At 42.5% G+C, this 23,928-nt stretch overlaps 1 protein-coding gene across 1 annotated transcript in view; it reads left to right on the plus strand.

Annotated features, from left to right (window-relative positions):
• Catspere (catsper channel auxiliary subunit epsilon) overlaps positions 1-23,928 on the plus strand; it is a 76,797-nt gene that overhangs the window by 40,016 nt on the left and 12,853 nt on the right. The window contains exons 11-15 of the mRNA XM_051148371.1: positions 5,009-5,061; positions 13,458-13,508; positions 14,712-14,745; positions 14,814-14,893; positions 18,367-18,466. Of these exons, the coding sequence (XP_051004328.1) occupies positions 5,009-5,061; positions 13,458-13,508; positions 14,712-14,745; positions 14,814-14,893; positions 18,367-18,466 (318 nt within the window). The remainder of the gene's footprint in view (positions 1-5,008; positions 5,062-13,457; positions 13,509-14,711; positions 14,746-14,813; positions 14,894-18,366; positions 18,467-23,928) is intronic.

Here is a 23,928-nt window from a genome sequence, read left to right on the forward strand (position 1 = left end):
CGTCCCCACCAAGGATAATCCATGTTGTAGATTGCTGTTAATTCTAAAGAGACTATATTGAATGAATCCTGCGTCCTACTCACAAGGAGTCTAGGGAACTCTAGCGTGACGTTGTAACTTGCTCAGTCATCTCAAATCACTAATCTCTAGCTAAGGCATAACCAATATTAGTTAAGCAATGCCAAAGACAGTAACAGACACTAGAACAATAACAGAATATTAACTGAGATTTTACCACTCAACAGCACACTACAAGTCCCTTTTCAGTTCTCCATCGACCTTCAGATAAAACTGACCCTAATAATTAGGGTGGAAAAGTACTTATGAAGCTTAAAATCTGAGCTCCTGGAAGGAAAATATTCAAGGAATCTCTGTAAAGCACCGTCTCCAAAGTTCAGTCAGGTCCATAAGGAGGATGCCAAAATCGATTGGCTGCAGAATTTCCTCTGGCATCAAGCAGTAAAATATTTAAAATAAAGAGAACATGACTCAAAGCATTTTTAGGTGATTGGGCATAAAGTTTCCCCTTCTTTACTTTTTGTAAATAGGTTTTTATGGTAGAATGAACTCATTCCACCATACCTTGTCCTTGAGGATTATAAGGAATACCTGTAACATGCTTTATGGAAAAAGAGTCACAAAATTTTTGAGAAGCTTTGCTGACATACTCTGAGCCATTATCTGTCTTGATAGCCGTAGGCACACCAATGTGAGAAAGGGCAGACAGACAGTGAGCAATTACATTTTTTGTGGCTTCTTCGCATTGGCGAGAAGCAATTAAATATCCAGAATATGTGTCTATAGACACGTGAACGTATTTTAGCTTTCCAAATTCAGGTATATGAGTAACATCCACTTGCCAAAGCTGGTTAGGGACCAGTCCTCTAGGATTAACTCCCAGATGTGGTTCAGGAAGAAACTGAGGACATGTGGAGCATGCCTTCACGATGGCTTGAGCTTGCTCTTTAGTAATCCTATGTTGAAGTCTTAGACTTTGGCTATTAATATGATGTAAATTATGAGCTTTTTGAGTCTTTTCTACATTTGTAAGGCATACCAAATTCTTGGTAGCTGCATCTGCTAACACATTACCTGCAGCCAAAGGTCCAGGTAAATCAGTGTGAGCTCTTAAATGTCCTATAAAAAAAAAAAAAAAACAGGATGTTTTTCTCTTTAGATTTGAGAAAATAATCCACTAGCCCATGGTTGGGGTTGGATTTGTCCTGCAGTTTCTAGGCGAGGAACTGCCTCTGCTACATAGCCACTATCTGAATATAAATCAAATGAACAAAAGGCATAATATTGGAAAACAGTAGCTACCACTTGCAGCTCAGCAATTTGAGCAGACTTAGCAGTAGTAGGAATAGCATATGTCTGTCCTTCTACTACGTAACTAGCTCTTGCATTAGAAGACCCATCAGTAAAAATCAGCAAACATCTCTCACAGGCTGAAAAATAACTGGATGTTTATTTTAAAAGTGGAGAAACCGGTTAGAGGGAAAATGGTTATCTATATCTCCATAAAATTGTGCACAAGCCAACGACCAATCATCCATGTTAGCAGACAGCTAATTTTGCTGTTCCTTAGAATGTGGCTGAATAATAAAATCAGGTTCTTTGCCAAAATACTTTCTTCTTGCAATCGACCTATATGTATCAACTTTGCAACAGCCAAATAATATGATACTATTACCTTACTGGGAGAAGGTGGCAAATGTTCCCTTGCCAGAACACCGCAGTAAGTATAGAATGAGTGGCCAAGATAATATGCCCTAAAGGCTTGTCATAATCTATATAGGTTATGAATCGATGGGAAATAGCCTTTTCAACTAATGGCAAGGCTTTCCTAGCTTCAGCTGTAAGCTCCCAGGGTGAGTTTGGAGAGGAATCTCCTTGTACGATTTTGAATAAGGGCCGCAAATCTCCAGTTGTTCATTTTAAATAAGGCCTAAGCCAATTTATATCACCAAGCAACTTTTGAAAAGCATTTAAAGTCTTTAAATGACCAACTCTCAATGTGATACTTTGGTGTTTTATCTGAGAAGGAAAAAAGCTGGAATCCCAAATACGAATATGGATCAACCTTTTGGACTTTTTCAGGAGCTATTTGTAGACCAGACTGAGATAATTGGGATTCCCATAAAAGCATAACACAAAAGCACTTGCTGTCCATCCTTTCCAGCTGGGGAGGCAGAAGCAGTCCTGCCCCAACTGAAGAGAACCGGTTTCATTTAGGCTCTGAATCAGAACACTCCAAGCAGCTGTTCAGAAGGCCACGTGCCTAGCCAGCAGCTGTAGTCTCCTTACAGAACCGCCTTCTGGAAGCATCCTCTCCATGTAGTTCCTCTTCCAGGTCCACCTGCATGACAACTCGTTTTGGGGATTTGGGGGGGCAGGGTTGTTGTTGTTGCTTTTTTGTTTTTGTTCTTCGAGACAGGGTTTCTCTGTATAGCCTTGGCTGTCCTAGACTCACTCTGTAGACCAGGCTGGCCTCAAACTCACAGAGATCCGCCTGCCTCTGCCTCCCTGAGTGCTGGGATTAAAGGCGTGTGCCACTGCGACCAGCAAAGAATTATTTATTTAATTATTTAGACAGTATTCTGCCTGCATGTGTGCTTGCACACCTAAAGAGCGCACCAGGTCTCACTGTAGATAGTTGTGAGCTGCCATGCAGTTGCTGGGAATACTGACCAGGATGAGAGCAGGGTATCACAGGCGAAGATAATCCTGTGATGGACACCATCTGTTCTGAACACGATGGAGTTGAGGAGTTCAGGCACCCTTTGTTGGGATATGGACTGTTCAATAAACGTAAAGGGCAAGGATATGCATCTGGATGTATTTTTCAGGAAAGGAATAAAATGAATGATTGTAGGTATTAAGGGATACAAGTCAACTTTGCCAGGAAAATAAACTATATCCCAAGTGCTTAGCAAATAAAACCCAAAACCTCCCCCTGTAGAATAAATAGGCCTCTAGAAAGAGGCTAAGGAGGCAAGCGGGGAGAGAACAAGGCCCCTGGTCCTGTCAGAAACACCAGCAGTTCTGCGAAGTTGAAAGCAGTTATCTATTTTCTCTTTCTTAATCGGCTGCATTTTCAACACCGGCTGTCTTCTTAAGGTTTCTTTTAAGGCTGATGCAGTCATTATTTTAGTCCTACAGAAGCCGTGTATAGTTGTTAGGCAACATATTTCTAAGCATTGATAGAGCCAGGTGTTGCCCAAGAGTAGGAATTCTGTATCTCTGCCCTTCATTTCTGTGTGAAGTTTTTTCCTTTCTTTTCTTTTCTTTCTTTCGTTCTTCCTACCTTTCTTTCTTTCTCCATCTCCTTCTCCTTCCTTCTCCTCCTTCTCCTTTCTTCTTTCTTCTTTCTTTCTTTCTTTCTTTCTTTCTTTCTTCTTCTTCTTCCTTCTCCTCCTCCTCCTCCTCTCCTCCTTTCTTTCTTTCTTTCTTTCTTCTTCCTTCTCCTCCTCCTCCTTCTCCTCCTTTTCCAAGACAAGGTTTCTCTGTGTAGCCTTGGCTGTCCTGGGGTTGCCTCTTTGCCTCTGCTTTACTAAGTGCTGGGATTATAGGCATGAGCCATTGTGCCCGGCCCAAGAGTTCTTCTTAATGGCAGAGACTTGCTGAGGTTCACCCTCTTTCAGCTTTAAATCCCATGCATCTGGCTACCAGATTTGAAAAGCAGAAACAAAATTTGAACATAGCCATCATTCTCCCAAGTCCTTCCTGGGAAAGCATTTGATCTCTTCAACAGAGGAGGAACTGGGGGGAAATACATTTACCAAATCAGGATGAGGCAAAAAGCAAGAGGATAAATTGAGTCTAAGAGTTTAGGGACAGGCTAGACAATGTAACAAGACCCTATATCCAAAAAATGGGCGGGAGGAACATGTATACATGTATATCTTACCCACATCACATCAGACTGGAATAGATTTTTTGTGTGTATATATGTATGGTATATGTACATGTTTACATGTGTCTAGACTCCTGTGTTTGTATGATCACAACTGTGGAAGCCCAAGGTGGGTGCCAGGTGTCTTCCTCAATGCATTCCACCTTACATATTGAGGTGGGGTCTCTCATGCAGTGTTTTATTTGGTTCCTTTAATGTTGCCTTTTTCCAGGTGGAATGTCTGTTTGATGTCACAGTTGCTTTCTTACTGAATCCCAGAATTTCCCTCAGTAAGAAGGTTCTGTGTTAAAAGCCTCTCACAACAACAGGTGCAGTGGCGCACACCTGTACTCCCAGCACTCAGGGAAGCAGAGGCAGGCGGATCACTGTGAGTTTGAGGCCAGCCTGGTCTACAAAGTGAGTCCAGGACAGCAAAGACTACACAGAGAGACCCTGTCTTGAAAAACCAAAATAAATAAAAATAAAGGCCTCTCACAGCCCCACAGGTGCTGTGCTGGCTGCTAAGCTACCATATCCACGGGTAGTTCATTATCTTTAAACAAATAAACACAGACACTGGGAATTCGAGAACACACAGCTGGCTGTAATCACAACACATGGAAGGCAGCAGTCGGATATCACACATGTGAGGTTCAGGTGTTTAAAACAAACATCCTCCGGCCCTGGGTGCAGCCTATCCATTGTTAGCCTCTTACTCCTCTGAAGACAGACTAAAGGCTAAGTAAACCAGAGCTAGCAAAGCAAGAGAAGCCGCTGCGTGCACAGCCACTCAACTTCCTGACGAACTGCCACACCGTAGATGCCTGCTGGCAGAGTCTACAGTACAGGCTGAAAGCATGGTGTTGATGGGACTGCAGTGATGCAGGTAGAAGGAGCTCGCCCCTAAGATATCTCATTAGGGATGTGCAAGTATTCTAAAAAAAAAAAAAAGTTCTGGTATGCTCTTAGTGCCAAGCATTTCAGATAAGGGACATTCAGTCAGTATTTCCAATGTAAAAAAAAAAAAAAAAAAAAAAAATGTTAACTAAGTTTGGCTCTAATACTAGCTCAGATGCTGCTGAGCTCCCTTTGTAAAATCACCTCCTTTTTCAGGGGTTTGAAGTTGTCCTTGGCTGTGATGTAAACAAACACATTAGGGTCAAAGGGTAAGTACATTGCTTCTATTTGTTGGGTCTTACTCTAAAACAAGGGGTGTGTGCAGAGGTTAGCTTTGGTTGATAACACCGACCTTCAACTGGAAATCCAAAGCTGACGGTTTGAATATTTTATTTTATTTTTTTTATGTGTATGAGCAGTTTGCCTGCGTGTATATTTGTGCCAGATGCATGTCTGGTACCCTACAAAGGCGTCGGGTGCCCTGGTTTGAAATTATTGTTAAGTCACGCGTCCCTTTGAGTCACACTAGAAGGCAGCATTTCTTTCATTTCCGCTCTCCCTCATAATAAGCCAGACTCTATCTTTGCTGCTACTCATCAGTCTGTGGCTCAGTCCCCGAAACAAGAGAGAGAAGCCATTTGCCTTCTTTCTGTCGCACTTATGCCACTATGACTGCTCCCTTGTCTGAGGATGTGTATACCTATTATAGAGAGCCCTTCCCCTCCCTGGTTATAGATTTTTATTATAACCTAAAAGAACCAACAATGGTTCCCTCAGAGCATGCCGAGGTGTGAATTTCCTCAGCCTCACACTGAGTCACACTGTTTGTGCCGCCCATTTGTAAAGTGTCTTCCTCACACACAGTGGCGAATCTGCACCAACGCACACAAGCGTGTTTGGCTGAGGTCAGGTGCGTAACGATTGACAACCTGCCCTGAGTTCTTTCTTTTGTGGGCGAGGGAGTGCAAGGTGGAAACAGTGAGGTGGGGCATAGACTTTCATTTTAGGACTTAGGAAATGGCTTCCTCTATATTCTTAGTGATGCGTGGACCTGCATTGCCATTGCCTGGGACCCTGTTAGGGAAATGCAGAAACACACACCTCATTCAAACTGTCAATCACAATCTGCATTTGACAATTTAAGGATAACTACTGCAAGCAACGTGATAACAAAAGAACATTCGGTACAGCCGAATGCCAAATTCCTTCTCCAGCTCCTGACTGCTTACCACAAGCTATGTACAGCAAGCAGTGAGGCAGCTTGAGCTAGTCTGTGTCAGGGGGATCCGAGTAATAAACAGCAGATGTTCATGAGAATCGCCTGGGGAGCGCGCACAACTCCAGGACCTTCCAGGCCTTTCTCTAGCTCTCAGGCAACGACCCGTGGCTCTGGAACTGTAAGAACAATATGTGTATCTTGGGTTCAAGTGGAGCCAGGCACGGTGGCACACGCCTGTAATCCGAGCACTCGGGGAGGCAGAGGCAGGTGGATCTCTGTGAGTTCGAGGTCAGCCTGGTCTACAAAGAGAGTCCAGGACGGCCAAGGCTACACAGAGAAACCCTGTCTTGAAAAATCAGAAAGAAAAAAATGAAAGAAAGAAAGAAGAAAAGAAAAAGAAAAAAAGAAGTTGTTAGGGACAGTTATCAAGAGAGACAAGAAGCTGGGCGTGGTGATACATGCCTTTAATCCCAGCACTTGGGAGGCAGAGGCAGGTGGATCCTTGTAAGTTCGAGGCCAGCCTGGTCTACAAAGCGAGTCCAGGACAGCCAAGATAACATAGAGAAACCCTGTCTCGAAAAAAAAAAAAAAAAAAAAAAAAAAAAAAAAAAAAAAAAAAGAGAGAGACAAGAAGAGTCTGGGATCTCAGGCAGGCAGGAAAGGTATAAACAAAGAAAAACATTTTTTAGGGTCAAGTTTGAGTTCAGAATTCATGGTGGTCTAGACCTCTGGTGTCTAGGTGCCTTCGAAGATATACTTCGAAGATACAGACAGCCAAAGTGGCCAAATGAACAACATAACTTACTAAGGGTGTTCTGGAACATTCCTTTAATCATTCTAGCAGAAGCAGGCAGATCTTAGCCATTCTGACAGGTGTACGAAGGAATCTCAAAGTCGTTTTGATTTGCATTTTCCTGATGGCTAAGTGTTCCACATTTCTTTATGTGTGCCTCAGATATTTCAGATTCCTCTATTGAGGATTCTGTTTAAATCTGTACCTCATTTCTTAGTATATCAACTATAGGCGTTTCTAGTGGAATTTTTAGGGTCACTTTTGTACACTATCATATGATGTGCAAATAACAATACTTTGACTTCTTCCTTTACAGTCTGTATCCCTTGGATCTTCTTCAGTTGTCTTATTGCTCTAGCTAGAATTTCAAGTACTATATTGACTAGATATGGAGAGACTGGACAACCTTATCTTGCTCCTGATTTTAATAGAATTGCTTTGAGTTTTTCTCCACCTAATTTCACGTTGGCTACAGGCTTGCTTTAAATTGCCTTTATTATGATTTAGGTATGTCCTTTCTATCCCTAATCTCTCCAAGACGTTTATCATTATTTTATCAAAGGTCTTTTCTGCATCTAATGAAATGATCCTGTGGTTTGTTTGTTTGTTTTTCTTTCAGGTTTTTTTTTAATTCACTGATTGAACCATTCCTGCATCTCTGGGATGATGCCTACTTGATCATGGTGGATGATCATTTTGCTGTATTCCTGGATTTGGTTTGCTAGTATTTTATTATTTTTGCATCTATGTTCGTAAGGGAAATTGATGTGTAATTCTCTCTCCTTGTTCAGGCTTTTTATTTTTTATTCTTATTTATTTCATTTTTATATTTTTGAGACAGCATTTCTCTGTGTAACAGCTTTGGCTGTCCTGGAACTCACTCTGTAGACCAGGCTGGCCTCAAACTCACAGAGATCTGCCTGTCTCTGCCTTTCAAGTGCTGGGATTAAAGGCATGTGCCACCAGTGCCGCTTTCTTTGTTGGGTTTTTATGTGGTTTGAGCATCAAGGTAACTGTGGCCTTATAAAATGAATTGGGCAATGTTCCTTCTGTCTCTATTTTTGTGGAATAATTGGAAGAGTATTGGTGTTAACTCTTCTTTTAAAAGTCTGGTAGAATTCTGCATTAAAACCATCTGGCCCTGGGTTTTGTTTTGTTTTTTTGTCTTGTTTTGTTTTTGATTAGGAGACTTTTAACGACTGCTTCTATTTCACTAAGGGCTATGGTTCTACTTAAATTGTTTATCTGATCTTGATTTAACTTTGGTAAGTGGTACCTATCAAGAAAATTATCCACCTTTTTTAGATTTTCCAATTTGGTGGAGTACAAGTTTTTGAAATAAGACCTAATAATGATTCTTTAAATTTCCTCGGTGTCTGTTGTTATGTCCGCCTTTTCGTTTCTGACTTTGTTAATATGGATCTTCCCTCTGTGTCTTTCAGTTAGTTTGGATAAGAGTTTGTCTATCTTTTTTATTTTCTCAAAGAAAATCTTTGCTTCATTCTTTGTATTCTTTGAATTTCTCTCTTTGTTTCTATTTTGTTAATTTCAGTCCTCGATTTGATTATTACCCGCCCCCCCATCCATCTACTCCTCTTGAGTGTGTTTACTTCTTTTTGTTCTAGAGCTTTCAGATGTAGTGTTAAGTTACTGAGATCTCTCTCTCTCTCTCTCTCTCTCTCTCTCTCTCTCTCTCTCTCTCTCTCTCTCTCTCTCTGTTTTTCAAAACAGGGTCTCTCTGTGCAGCTTTGACTCTCCTGGACTCACTTTGTAGACCAGTCTGGCCTCGAACTCACAGAGACCTGCCTGCCTCTGCCTCCTCAAGTACAGGCATATGCCACTGTGCCCTGCTTCCGTTTTGTTTGTTTGTTTGTTTGTTTTGTATGTAGGCATTTAGTGCTACAAACTTTCCCCTTAGCACAACATTCATTGTGTCCTATAAGGTTGGCGATGCTGTGTGTTCATTTTCAGTGCATTCTAGAAAGTCTTTAATTTCCTTACTTCTCTCTTGACCCATTTTACATTCAGTGGAGAGTTGATCAGTTTCCATGAGTTTGTAGGCTTTCTGTTGTTGATAGTCATGGTCTGATGGGATACAGGGGATTATTTCAGTTTTCTTGTATCTGTTGAGACTTGCTTTGTGACCAAGTATGTGGTCAATTTGGAGAAAGTTAATGAACTGCTAAGAGGAAGGTATATTCTTTCATGTTCAGGTAAAATGTTCTGTAAATATGTTAGGTTTATTTGGTTTGTAAAATCTGTTAACTCCAGTATTTTACTGTTTACTTTCTGTCTGGATGACCTGTCCATTGCTGAGAGTAGGTTATTGAAGTCTCCCTCTGTTAGTGTGTGGGAGTCAGTATGTGATTTCAGCTGTAGTAGTGTTTCTCTTAGAAACCTGGGTGCCCTTGGAGCAAAGATGTTAAAAATTGAACTGTCCTCTTGGTAGATTTTTCCTTTGATAAGTATGTACTGTTCTTCCCCCATCTCTCTTGATTAGTTTTTGTTTGAAGTGTATTTTGTTAGACATAAAAATAGGCTTGCTTCTTAGGTCTATTTGTTTGGAGTATCTTTGTCCAACCTTTTACTCGGAGGTACAAGGTAAGTATGGTTTTTCCTTGATGTTGAGGTATGTTTCTTGGGTGCAGCAGAAGGATGAATCCTGTTTTCACATCCGTTCAGTTAGTCTGTGTCTTTTTATTAGAGGAATTGATACCATTAGACATTAAGAGAAAGATCAATCATTATTGATTCCTGTTAGTTACTTTTTGTGGCAGGGGTGTGTGTGTGTGTGTGTGTGTGTGTGTGTGTGTGTGTGTGTGTGTATGTTTCCCTTCTTTTGGTTTTGCTAGTGTAAGATTATCTCTGTCTTTTCATGAATATAGTTAACCTCCTTAGTTCAGAATTTTTCCTTCTAGCACCTTCTTTAGGGCTGGATTTGTAGATACATATTGCTGAAATTTGACTTTATCATAGAATATCTTATTTTCTCCATCTATGGTGACTGAATGAAAGTAGTCTGTGGTCTTTTAGAGTCTACAGCACATATGTTCAGGCCCTCCTGGCTTTTAGAGTCTCCACTGAAAAGTCAGGTGTAATTCTAATAGGTCTGCCTTTATATGTTACTTGGCCTTTTCCCTTGTGCCTTTTAATATTCTTTTTGTTTAGTTTAGGGTTTTTTGTTTGTTTGTTTGTTTTTTAGGGGTTTTTTTTGAGACAGGATTTCTCTGTGTTCCCCCTAGATGTCCTGGACCTGCTCTGTAGATCAGGCTGGCTTCAAACTCACAGAGATCCCCCTGCCTCTGCCTCCCAAGTGCTGGGATTAAAGGTGTGCGCCACCACACCCAGCCTTTAAAATTCTTTCTTTATTCTGTATGTCTACGGCTTTGATTATTATGTGGCGAGACATTTTTCTTTTCTGATCTAATCTAGTTGATGTTCTGTAAGCATTTTATAACTTATAGGCATCTCCTTTGTTGTTGTTGTTTTGTCTTGTTTTGTTTTGTTTTTTGGTGTTGATGTTGTTTTGGTTTTGATGTTGGCTTTTTTGTTTGTTTGGTTTTTCAAGACAGAGTTTCTCTATGTATCCTTGGCTGTCCTGGACTCCCTTTGTAGACCAGACTGGTCTTGAACTCACAGAGATCTGCCTGCCTCTGCCTCCCGAGTGCTGTGATTACAGGCACGTGCCACAGGCTAGAAATCTCCTTTTAGGAAAATTTTCTTCTATGATTTTGTTGAAAATATTTCTGGGCATTTGATCTGGTATTATTCTCCTTTCTCTATTCCTATTACTTTTAGGATTTGCCTTTTCATAGTGTCCCAAATTTTCTGAATGTTTTGTGTTAGGAATTTTTTAGATTTAACATTTTCTTTGACCAATGTATCCATTTCTTCAATTATATCTTTGGTATCTGAGATTCTCTCTTCCATCTCTTGTATTTTATTGGTGAAGCTTGCTTCTGGAGTTTTTGTTGTTGTTGTTTTCAAATTCTTAAATTTTTCACTTCCAGAATTCCCTCCATTTGTGTTTTCTTTATTGCTTCTATTTCTTTGTTTGTTTTGGGTTTTTTGTTTTTTCCGAGACAGGGTTTCTCTGTATAACCTTGGCTATCTTGGGCTCACTTTGTAGACCAGGCTGGCCTCGCACTCACAGCAATCTGCCTGCCTCTGTCTCCTGAGTGCTGCAATTAAAAGCATGAGCCGCCACACCCGGCTCATTGCTTCTATTTCTATTTTCAGGTATTTAACAGTTTTATTCATTTCCTTCAACCATTTGTTTGTGTTTTCTTGGATTTCTGTAAGAGATTTGTTCTTTTTTTTTCCAGCTGTTTGTCTTTTTCTTAGAATTCTACAAGGGGCTTATTCCTTTCCTCTCTAAGGGCCTCTAGCATCTTCATATAAGTGTAAAACCAGGTCTTTTTCTTGTGCTTCAGCTAAATTGGAATATACAAGGCTTGCTGTAGTGGGATGACTGCCCTCTAGTGAACACTCGTTGCCCTGGCTGTTAGTGTGCTCTTTTGCTGACATCTAGGCATCCGGGTTTGGGGTGATTATCGATCTAGATGACAATTTGTGGGTTTGCCTTTGTTGGGTGGGTGTTTTGTTCTTTAGATTCTGTTGCCTCTTTGGGTTTTTGGAAAGTGTGGTCGCTGTGTGTTGCCTGTCTCCTGGTCTGCTCAGCTGGTGTATTGCCAGGGAATGCCTGCTGGTGTTGGAGGCTGGGATGCAGTAATAAGTCGGGGGGAGGGAGGTTAGAAGGGGATGGTCTGTGGGATCCACAGGAGATGTGGGCAGGCGGGAGGGAGACTATACCTGGTATTCTGTTGTTGTGCTAGGGACCAGACTCTGCCTTTAGTCTTCTGTAAATATTATGTACACATTTTTATTAAAACATACTTTACAGCCAGGCATGGTGACGCACACCTGTAATCCCAGCACTCGGGAGGCAGAGGCAGGCAGATCTCTGAGTTTGAGGCCAGCCTACTGTACAAAGCAAGTCCAGGGCAGCCAAGGCTACACAGAGAAACCCTGTCTCAAAAACAAACGAACAAACAAAAAACATACTTTAGATTTCTTTAGCTATGCACTATAGAATGGAGGTGTGGGATCATACGTCAGTCTGACCTTTTGTTATTGAAGAACTGTGAAACTATTGCCCACAATGGCACCACAGATGCGGTGCTGCCACCAATATATGGGGGGGGGGGCGGCGGGGGGAGCTCCGATTTCTCCAAACCCTCTCCAAAACGTGTGCATTCTATTTTATATTTTACTTTTTACGAGGTAAAATTGTGTTTGCTGTGTACAACATGATGTTTTGATGTCATTGTGGAATAACTGAGTCCAGCTAGTTAGAATTTGTATTGTCTCCCATAGTTATCATTTTGAAGTAAGAATTCTTCAGCAGTGTTTTAGAAGAAGCCATGTTAGTCAAAGTTCCTCTAGAGTAACAGAATTTATAGAATGGATTTGTATATATAAAGAAAGGGGATCTATGAGAATGGCTTACAGGCTGTGGTCCAGCTAATTCAACAATGGCTGCCTTGGAGCGGAAGGTCCAAGAATCCACAAGGTGTTCAGTCCACGAGCCTGGATGTCTCAACTGGTCTTTAGTATATTCTGCAAGCCTGAAGAAGCGGGCTCTAATGCCAATGAAGTAATGGACTCTCTAGTGAGGCAAGAGCAAGCAGGCAAGGAGGAAAAGCTCCCTTCTTCCATGTCATTATATAGACTTCCAGCAGAAGGCGTGCCCCGGTTTAGAGGTGGGTTTTCCAAGATCAAAAGATCTGGGCTAAAGATGTATCTTCCTTCCTCAAAGACCCAGATGAGCAGTAGATCTTCCCACTTCAAACTAAACAAAAATCCCTTACAGATGTGCCCCTCTATTTTGGTGGGGGTTTAGTTAATTACACATGTAGTCAAGTTGACAACCATGATGCCATCACAATAGGCTTCAGAAGCTCCACTTGTAGCCAACTGTGGTCATCATGTGGTATAATAGACCTCCTATGCTTGCTATTCCTACTTAACCAATCATTTTAGTTTGTGAACAAATATTCTCTTCCCCCTTTAATTTTAATAATTGTTTATAAAATATAAGAGGTAAATTAGAAAAGTTTGTAAAACTGGTTTTTTTTTTTTTTTTTTTCCTTCTTTTGATTTTTCGAGACAGGGTTTCTCTGTGTAGCTTTGGGTATCCTGGAATCACTTTGTAGATTAGGCTGGCCTCGAACTCACAGAGATCTACCCGTCTCTGCCTCCCAAAGTGCTAGGGTTAAAGGCATGCACCACCACTCCCGGCTTAAAGGTTTGTTTATTTATTTTATGTATATTTCATGCACACTATAAGAGATAATCAGATTTTATTATAATTGGTTTTGAGTCACTATGTGGTTGTTGGAAATTGAACTCAGGGCCTCTGGAAGAGTAGCCAGTGCTCTTAACCGCTGAGCCATCTCTCCAGCTCCATGACACTGATTTTTTTTTTTTTTTTAATAGAAAAGCTAAGGCCACAGACTGATCACAGAGACCTTAATTTAGTAAATGAATTGTGGAACAGCCTCCAGTTTAAGCACCACTGAGTCCAACGGTGAAATGTTTATGCAAATATCTGAGGAATAGCTTTATAACTACACTACGTTTTACTTTTGTAGATTTTCTAAACGTGGATGTAATCGCCGGGATTTTTCTTATGTGATTGACAAGTAAGAAATATTTTTTACACAAGCATATTAATGTACAGCTAGTGGTTTATAATCATCTAGTTCTTAGTGGCTGCAATACCATTGGCACGCATAGTTAACTTTACAGTTTCAAATTTTTTAAAAAGCTGGGTATATGACCCTTAACCTTCTCAGAAACTATGTATGAAACACATTTACCATTGTCCTCTCTGGTTCAATTGGATAAACAGAGCACCTGTCATTTAGTCTCAAATCCCATAGCTGCTCCTTCTTTTTTTGTTTGTTTGTTTGTTTGTTTGGGTTTGGGTTTTTTTGTTTTTGTTTTTTTGGGGTTGTTGTTGTTGTTGTTGTTTTGCTTTTTGAGACAGGATTTCCCTGTGTAGCCTTGGCTGTCCTAGACTTGCTTTGTAGACGAGGCTGGCCTGGAACTCACAGTGATCCACCTGCCTCTGCCTCTCAAGTGCTGGGATTAAAGGCACCACCACACCTGGCTATTCCTTTAATTTAAGGAAGACAAATAAGAGTATTTGTTCTCCACCTCACTTTTCTACACAACTAAGTAATTGACCTAAGGATCCCATTATAGGAATAAATTAAAATTAGGGAATGACTGGTTTTGGGGTTTGTTGTTGTTTTGGTTTGTTGGGGGGTTTTGTTTGTTTGTTTGGGGTTTGTTTGTTTGTTTGTTTTTCAAGACAAGGTTTCTCTGTGTAGCCCTGACTATCCTAGACTCCCTTTTGTAGACCAGATTGGCCTCAAACTCACAGAGATCTGCCTGCCTCTGCCTCCTGAGTGCTGGGATTACAGGCAAGCACCACCACACCCAGCTTGACTGGGGTTTTAAAATACACTTTTAGGGCCTAGAGAGATGGCCCGGTGGGTAAAGCCCCCCAAACCCATGGAAGTCCAAGAACAGTAGCACCCATCCTAAATTCCAGTATGCCTGCAGTGAGATTGGGAAAGGAAACAAAGGAATCTTGCAGACAAGTTAAACCAACATACTCAATGGTAAACAGCAAAGGCGCCCTGTCTCAAGCAATGTGGAAGGGATGGGCTTTGGCCTCCATATGCATAACACACACATACACACACACACACACACACACACACACACACACACACACCCCTCCTACTCTAAATAAGCTATGCTTTTAGTTTTTAAATCGGAAGGGAGGAAGGATAAACAGATAATGACAAATGTCTCTCTTTTTTTTTTTTAAACAGGGAATTTCTGAGACATAAACCACAACAAAATGCGGTAAGACAAGTATAAACTTGTCAGTGTGATAAGTAGACACAACAACTAAAGCATGTTTCTTGTTCTAGAAAATAAGGTATGATGTGGGGAAATATGGCTGCCCTATGAGACTTGGATTCAATGATGAGTTTCAGCCTACGTTACAACTGTAAGTTGATGCCCACTTAGGAAATGAACTTGTGTGCTGGAGAAATGACTCAGTGCATCAGAGTACATTCTGCTCTTATAGAGGGCCAGAGTCCAGTCCCCAGCACCCACATAGTGGCTTACAACCACCTATAATCCAGGTCCAGGGGATCTGATGCCCTATTCTGGCCTTCTTGGACGTAGAGGATTTTTTGGGCTGAGAGAAGCTTGGCTTCTCTCACTTGGTGAGGGCAGCAGTGGTGGCTTGGTACCCCCACCTTACTTTCGTGCCAGAGAGTCCCTGATGAGGTCCAGAAGGCTTCTGCTAGCATGCTTTGCGCCCTGCCTCCCCTTCCCCCAACTCCACCCAACTTCTAAGATGTGCTCTCCCATGCACATCACAAAGCTACAGTTACTCATCAAAACCCCATTGTGCTGTGGCCCTAATCCTCTCTAGTGTTCACCTTCTAGTTTTCCTGGCACTGAGGTTCTCTCTCCCCTACTGAGACCTAGCCATGCATCTGCTTCCTTGTTTTATAATGCTTATTCTCCAAAGTAAAAATAAGGAAGCGATAAATGTTCAGTTCTCCTGTTCCTTCCCAATTATGCACGTTCTTCTGTTCACCTCATCACCGTTCCGTGCCCACTTGCCACCCACTAACCCACACCAGGTACTTCCTCCAAGTACTGTGCCAAGTGCTAGGAATTCAAGGATTAAAGCCAGGATCTCTGCCCTCAAAAGATGGACTAAACAAAACACCAGAGCTAATGTGCCAAATTGACCTATAGAATGGAATGAAGTAGGTAGTAGATATTGGAACTCATGAGGAAAGAATCCACCCCAGCTATAATGGGCGAATGACTCTGGGAGATATTCTGAATATGTGTACCTTAAAGGATAACGGATACCTAGCTGATGTACTGGATCTTTAAAGGATAATAGATACCTAGCTGGACCCAGAGGGAAGGTGGAAAGAGGAAGGGCATCAGTGGAATACACTGGCTAAACCTTTCAAGCAAGAGTGCAACTTGGAGGAAGGAAGTATATACACCCCGTATTGGAGCATAAGCACACAAGCCAAGTGAAGACGCATCAGCAGAGGGTGCTGGGAGGCTGTCCGCAAGAGTCCAGACCGTGCCAGGCTTTCATTCCCTTCTTTTAGAACAGCCCTATGAGTGAGTACTTGCTTTAGCTGTGCCTCTCTGAACCCCGGGGAAAGAAACCTAAGTAGGGAGACGTGTTTAGCAAAATTGTATTTAGGATGTGGGGGATGATATGGATGGGGAAGTTCATCTATGATACAAATTAGTTGTTATAACCAGAAATAGTTGATAATTGATATGAGTGGTAAGGGAAAGGGTGAAGACAAATGAGCCAAAGGTGACATCAATCAAATGTCTGGAACACATCAATACGTCTTTAAGCATTTGTACCATGAACTCATAGTCACAGTATGTCTTAGTTAGGGTTTCTATCACTGGAACGAAACATCATGACCAAAAGCAACTTGGGGAGGAAAAGGGCTGGTTCAGTTCACAATTTGTAGTCCATCATCCAGAGAAGTGAGGAATCCAAGCAGGGCAGGAACCTGGAGGCAAGAACTGACACAGAGGCCATGGAGGGGTGCTGCTTACTGGTGTGCTCCTCACGACTTGCTCAGACCACTTCCTTATAGAACCCAGGACCACCAGCCCAGGGGTGGCACTGCCTACAGTGAACTGGACCATTCTACATCAAGTACCAATCAAGAAAGTGTACCATAGCCTGAGGACCACGTGTTCCTAGTTGAGGCACCCTCTTCTCCAGTGAGCCTGGTTTGTATCACTTTGATATAAAAACTAGCCTAACACAGATGAGCTGTCTGCCTAAAGCCTGTCTCTCCACTTAGGAAACAGGCTGATGCCCCCTTTACTGGTTAATAACAGTGTTCCTGAATGTTCTCTTGCTCCCAGATCATCTCTCCCCTCTCTGTTAGAGTCCTCTGAAAAACAGAGCACACAGAATGGATGTATATTAAAAGGGGGTTATTAGACAGGCCTACAGGATAAGGCCTGGGTCATCCAGCAATTGCTTTCTTCACCCTGGAAAGGCTGAGAATCCAGAAGTCCATGGGGAATAGATAGCTCGCAGTCCCAGGCTAGCCCTGAAGGCATGGAGGATTCCCAGAAGGCCTTTGGTCTCCAGGTCCTATGGGAAGGCTGAAGAAGCTGGGTTCTGACATCAGCAAAGGAAGACAGAGGCAGCTCTCTAGTAGAGCATGCAAAGCCAATGAACACAACACCAAGACACAAAGGCAAACAGGTGAAAAGTAACAGCTTTCTCCTTGGGCCTCCCCACGCATGCCTACGCTGGAAGACACTGCCCACCCTCAGGGTGGTGACCAAGAAAATCCTTCACATGCATGCTGGGAGACTAACCTGAATCCTCACAGGTGTGCCCAGAGGCGTGCCTCGTGAGGATTCTAGATCTCAGCAAGGTGACAATAATTATCAGCCGCCTCGCCAGCTGATCATGCAGAAGAAGTTCGTTCACTAAACGAAGGAAGGGCAAAGGGGGCAACTCTCGGTTGAGACTGCCGCTACTGTGGACACTCTCCGGCTCTTGTTCTCTCCCAGTGCCACTCTGTCCAGCTTTTATGCCCCCCCTAAACACAGATTATAAGAGACCTAGCTAATATAATGGATCACCCACAAGTTGAGAATATGGGAGGTCTGTAATGAGGGCTCTTCAATACCCAAAGTAGGATTTCCATAGAAAAGCTACCAACTGTTGGGAATTTAGCTTCCAATTAGTGACACTCCTTTGTTCTCATATTCAATCAGAATTCAATTCCACATTAATGAAAATGTATTTAAAAAAAATAAGCAAGCTCATGTAAACAAGTCACATAGTCACAACGAAGCGAAACCCCAAAATGATGGATCGTGCAATGCACTCTTGTTCCACAAGATGGCACTGTGGTTCTTCGCACTAACTGTCCTGGGCGCACTCTTTTTGTCCTTAAGTATTTATACCTAATACTTTAAAAAAGAAAAAGAAAACAACTAACATGGCGCGGGGGGGGGGGGGGGGGTGGAGTCAAAAGGGAGGCTCAGCTGTTAGACAACTTTCAGAGCCACTTCTCCCCTTCCAGTTAGTGAGTTCCAGGGATCAAACGCAGGTCACTAGGCTCCGCAGCAAGTGCCTTACCATTCTACCTCATCCGCTCCTTAAGTCTTACAAAATCAAGAATTTGACAGTTTATACAAGATGGAATCAAACTCCTCCTTCCACCAAAGCTGCTAGTTTTTGAGCTTGGCTCCTCCTGAAACTACAAACTTGTGAGTGTCCTTGCATTCACTATGAAGAGTGGCCAGAACACTCCCATGAATTTTTGTTTGTTTAATTTTCGGTGGCTTTACTCCCCTAACCCCTCACACCTTGCCTGTTTTGAGAACTAAGCTGCAGGCCCTGTGTTTGGCACTAACGTATTGCTTTTGTGTTTGTTGTTTCAGGTTTAATGAAACTGGCTTCATTAAAGTGATCGACGCAAATTTCATCATTTGGGAGATCCACGGCAGGACCGACTATACATATAATCTTACTATGAGAGAGGTCTGATGTCGCTGAATTTAAACAGGACTTAGCATACAGTGAAACATTATTCTTTTGATTTTCAACCCGTATGTAAATTATCTAAGGAATGTGAGACCAAGACATAAGTAGAAAAGAAAGCCAACTCTATATGAAGCCAGTGACTACTAAGATGGGTCACTAGGGGGGAAAAAAAAGTTGTTTTTATAAAGCAGACATAAGAAAGGTCAGAAAAAAGAAAATAATGCAACAGCAGGATGCTGCAATCATACATGAGCATTTTCTTTTCTACCTGAACAGTGTTTAATGTTTAACTATTTATGGGTCTGACTTAGGCTTTAAGACACCTGTGCTAAGTCAGATGGGCACCCGTTAGGTTCCATCTCTCCCCGTGCCTTTCCATCGGTTGACCCTACTGACCTTGACATACATATCTCTGTGCTTTTTCTCATTCCCTCCCAACCTCCAAGACCAGCTGACCTCAGCCTCTGGATCCTCCCCCTACGCTGCCTTTTCAATTGCTCTTTCCACCCACTGTGGGCTTCTATGTCTTGAAGCCTTCCCAAGAATATAGAGCCTTCTAGAAGTTAATGTCAGGATCTCCTAAGATTCTCTGGTGATCTCAGGCTCAAAGAAAACCAGAGTGACTCCTTTCTTTGTGACATTTTTTAAAATTTATTTTTTATGTATATGAGTGCTCTATCTACATGTATACCTGCAGGCCAGAAGAGGGGATTAGAGTGTATAGATGGTTGTGAGCCACCATGTGGTTGCTGGGAATTGAACTCAGAACCTCTGGAAGAGCAGACAGTGCTCTTAACCGCTGAGCCATCTCTCCAGCCCCAACATTTTTTTTTTCCTCACTAGAGACTAATTATCTGATGGCAACCAGGAATACCGAACTAAACTGGACCACTGTGGGGACTCATTGCCTTCTGATTATATAACTAAGTCAATCCATCATGCCCTTCAGTCCCATGTTTGCTCAGCATCCACCATGGAAGACCTTCTGGTCTGTGTCTTCCCCATTGACACATCACTAAACTACTTGTTGCTGGGTGGTGGTGGCCCACGTCTTTGATTCTAGCACTCAGGAGGCAGAGGCAAGTGGATCTCTGAGTTCGAGGCCAGCCTGGTCTACGGAGCAAGTTCTAGGAGAGCCAGGGCTGTTACACAGAGAAACTAAAAACCAAACAAACAAAAGAAAACCAAAAAACAAACAAGTGTGTGTGTGTGTGTGTGTGTGTGTGTGTGTATACATTTGTATGGGGGTGCACATGAGTACATGTATGTTGAGGCCAGAAGATAACCCTTCCATCTGTGGCATAGAGGCATTACTGAGAAGAAAACCAAAACAAGAACTACATTTCCCAGAATAACTTGTTCTCATGACTACAGGAATTCTATCATTCTCCCATGGACCTCCATACTTCCTATCATATTAGTTCACTACAGTAGCTCTGTGGATGGACTAGATGAGAACTGAAAGAAACAGTCCAAAGGAGGAACTTTAAGGAGCCATCATGTAAAAGCCTGGCTTCCTAATTCATGCTTCAAGGAGAGCCCCGTACCCAAGAAGTATAAGGGGGACTGAGTTGGGCTTTGTATACAGGGTTAAACTTTCAGTTGGGTGTGGTGGGACACAACTGTAATCCCAGGATTTAGGAGATAAAGATAGACCAGATGAGCCATTTTGTTTCAGTGGAAGAGCTCTTCCCTAGTACCCCAGATTAGAGTCTCTTTTTTTTTTTTTCTTTTCTTTTCCTTTCTTTCTTTTTTTTAAAATTTGTTTATTTATTATGTATATGGTTTTCTGCCTGCAAGCCAGAAAAGGGTACCAGATCTCGTTACAGATGGTTGTGAGCCACCAGGCTGGCCTCAAACTCACAGAGATCTGCCTGCCTCTGCTTCCCAAGTGCTGGGATGGAAGGTGTGCACCTGCCTTAACATCATAAGGCAGGCATGATAGCACACACCTGTAAACCCAGCACTCAGCGAGGCAGAGGTTCAAGGCCAGCCTGGTCTACCAAGTAAGTGCCAGATCAACCAGAGCTACACAGAGAAACCATGTCTTGGAAAAAAAACAAAACACACAAACACACACACACACACACGCACACACACACACACACACACACACACACACACACACACACAATCAAATTTTACCATGTCCACCCTGCCTATGAACAATGCAGGAACCTTGGATAATACAGCTCTGTTAGACCTGAGTGTAAGTCCAGATACTCCAGATATGGCAGCTTACCCGCAGTGCTGTACCCCTCTTGCCAGTCCCCAGCTTCGGACATAGCCAGGACAATGTCACAGTGAACCTTTGCTTTTCCCTCTCTTATCATTTCCAGTTTCTTTCCCTTCTTCATCTCTACAGCTTAAGCTCCATAGTGTGGCCTGTCACTGCCACGCTTCCCTAAGTGTGACTCCTGCATGCTGTCAAGGCAACTGTAAATGCTCATCTTTCTTCTGCCCTGCCCACCAGCTGTGTTTGAGCTGCTGGTCACCACAGAGGATGTATATGACAATACCTGGATCGTCCAAGTGAAAGAGATTTCAATACAGTACCTTACAATGTAAAACACCGCACATTTAAAGAGCGTGTCTCCTCTGGAGCACACACGTGATTTACTTCACGCAGGACCATTCGATTCTGGAAAGACCGTCTACCCAACAAATAGTGCTGGGAAAATTGATAAGAGCTGGGGAGATGGCTCAGCGGCTAAGAGGGCTGGCTGCTCTTGCAGAGGACTTGAGGTCAGTTCCTCCCATACGGTGGCTCACAGCCATCTGGGACTCCAATCCCAGGGGATCTGAACCCTTCTGGCCACTGTGGACACTGTGCACACATGGTGGACAGACAGACATTCAGGGAAACACTAATACTCATTTTTAAGGCATATAGAACTCTGACCTAACACTACATAGAGTCAATAACTCAAAATTGATGTAAGGTCTAAGCATAAGACCTCAAAGTAAAAAGTTCTTAGGAGAAAATGTAGGGTAAAATCACGTCAGCATTATTTGGGGCGATGATTTGTTGGCTGTGAAAGAATGAGAGAGGAAGAGAAAATAAGAGGGAAAGGAAGAGGAAGGAAGAAAATAGGAGAAGGAAAAGAAAAAGAAAGGAATGGGAGAGAGGGGGAGGAAGGGAGAAAGAGAGAATGGGAAAGCAAGGAAAGGGAAGGGATAGAAAAGTGGACTTTGTCTAAAATCTAAAAATTATGTGCATCAAAAGACACAAGAATTGGTGCCTAGCCCAATTGTCATCAGCAAGGCTTTATACAGCAACTAGTGGAGGAAAAGGAGGAAGGGTTGTCGGAGCCAGAGGGGTCAAGGACACTACAAGAAAACCCACAGAATCAACTAGCCTGAGCTCATAGGAGCGCACAGAGGCTGAACTGACAACCAGGAGTCTGCATAGGCCTGACCCGGGATCTCTGCATATATGTTACAGTTGTGTAGCTTGGTTTTCTTGTGGGACTCTGACCCTTTTACTGGCTTTTGGGACCTTTTCCCTCTTACTGGGTCGCCTCTTCCAGTCCTGATAGAAGGGGAGGTACCTAGTCGTACTGCAACTTGATATGCCATGGGAGGCCTAACCTTTTCTGAATAGAAATGGAGGTAGAGTAGATTGGAGATGCCCAGGGAAGAGGTGATGGGGAGACACTGAGAGGAGAGGAGGGAGGGGGGAAAAGACAAGATGGGCTGGAGAGATGGCTCAGCTGTTAAGAGCACTGACTGCTCTTCCAGAGGTCCTGAGTTCAACTCCCTTCAACCACATGGTGGCTCACAACCATCTATAATGTGATCTGATGCCCACTTCTGGCTTGCACGGGTACAAGCAGACAGAGCACTGTGTATATAATAAATAAATAAATAAATAAATAAATAGATCTTAAAAAAAAAAAAGACAAGAATAAAAAAAGACAACCTACAAAATGGAACAGAGTATTAGCTGATCATATATTTGATACAACAATGTCCAGAATGTCCAGAAAACTCCCATAATTCAACCACAAAACAACCCAAATTAAGGGGCAGAGGGAGAAAAAGGACTTGAATAGACATTTCTCTAAAGATAATGTACAAGTATCTAGTTGACATTTGAGCACATTGAGGAAACCTACATTAAATCTACAGTGAGACGTACTGCGCTAGCATGGCAAGAATAAAATCAAACAATAATAAGCGTTAGTGATGGAGGAGAAATGGAGAAGACGTGTACATTGTTGGGGTGAAAAGGGCACCTCCACTCTGGGAAACACAGCAGCAAACGAAAAATTCAAAGCACAGTTGCCTCATCATCCATGCCTGATTGCTCAAAAGGGTGGCAAGAAAGTTCTCCAGGATGTATTTGCGCATCATGTTCACAGCGCTACCTGCTAAAGCCAAGGAAAAGGGCGAAGGGGAGTCTTGTTTAAAAGCCCTCAAAGGGTGTATGGAAAGATGCTAAGTGCTGAAACTGTAATGTGCAGGGACGCGCTTTCCATTGAGAAAACTGGGAAGGACTGTGAGAAACGATGCCTCGAGGAGCCAGGGCAGTGGTTGTTTGGGTGAATAAGGAAGCCATGGACGCTTTCGGAGAAGCCTGGGGGAAGCGGGGAGGGGTTCCCAGAGACATTCCAGGTTGTTTTTAAAATCAGTAGTAGAAGGGTTTTTGTTATTATTGTGTTTGTTTTGGCTGTAGTTTTTTTTTTTCCAAGTTAAAAAGGGTTTAAAATAAAAGGAGTGGGCCAGGTGTGGTGGCGCACTCCTTTAATTCCAGCACTCGGGAGGCAGAGGCAGGTGGATCGCTGTGAGTTCGAGGTCAGCCTGCTCTACAAAGCGACTCTAGGACAACCAAGGCTAACACAGAGAGACCCTGTCTCGAAAAGCAAAAAAAATAAAAAATAATAAAAGGAATGGATTTGTACCATTGAAAGTAGCCTAGCAATTTTTCATAAAATTCTCATACAATCCAACGATTCTGATTTCACAATACAGCAGGTGAAGGAGCTACCATCAAGCCTGACAACCTGAGTTCAATCCCTCAGGTCCCACATGGCAGAAGGAAGGAACTCAAAAGTTGTCTATGCTCTGGCATCTACATTCACCCCACAGTGTGCACGCACACACTAGCTGTAAAACGCAAGGAAGTCCTCACACACATGTTATGCCATGGACACCCCATTAAGACATAGTGCTAAATAAAAGCAAGCTGTCTTACAGGCAGAAAAAATACTGAACCATCTCACTTGTAAACTTCAGTCAGTCAAACTTCTCAGTAGAAAGTAGAACGGGGAGAAAGAGGAGAGGATTTGCTCAGTGATAGCAGCAGTTACACACTGTGAATGAATTGATGGCCACCAAATTGAGCGTTTTCAGTGTTTTAAACTATATTGCATTGAAGTAGTGAAAAAAAAAAAACTGCAGTTTAATTTTTTTTTTTTTTTTTTTTTGGTTTTTCGAGACAGGGTTTCTCTGTGTAG

Source organism: Acomys russatus, chromosome 6, assembly GCF_903995435.1.
Source record: "Acomys russatus chromosome 6, mAcoRus1.1, whole genome shotgun sequence".
NCBI classification, from domain to species: Eukaryota; Metazoa; Chordata; class Mammalia; order Rodentia; family Muridae; genus Acomys; species Acomys russatus.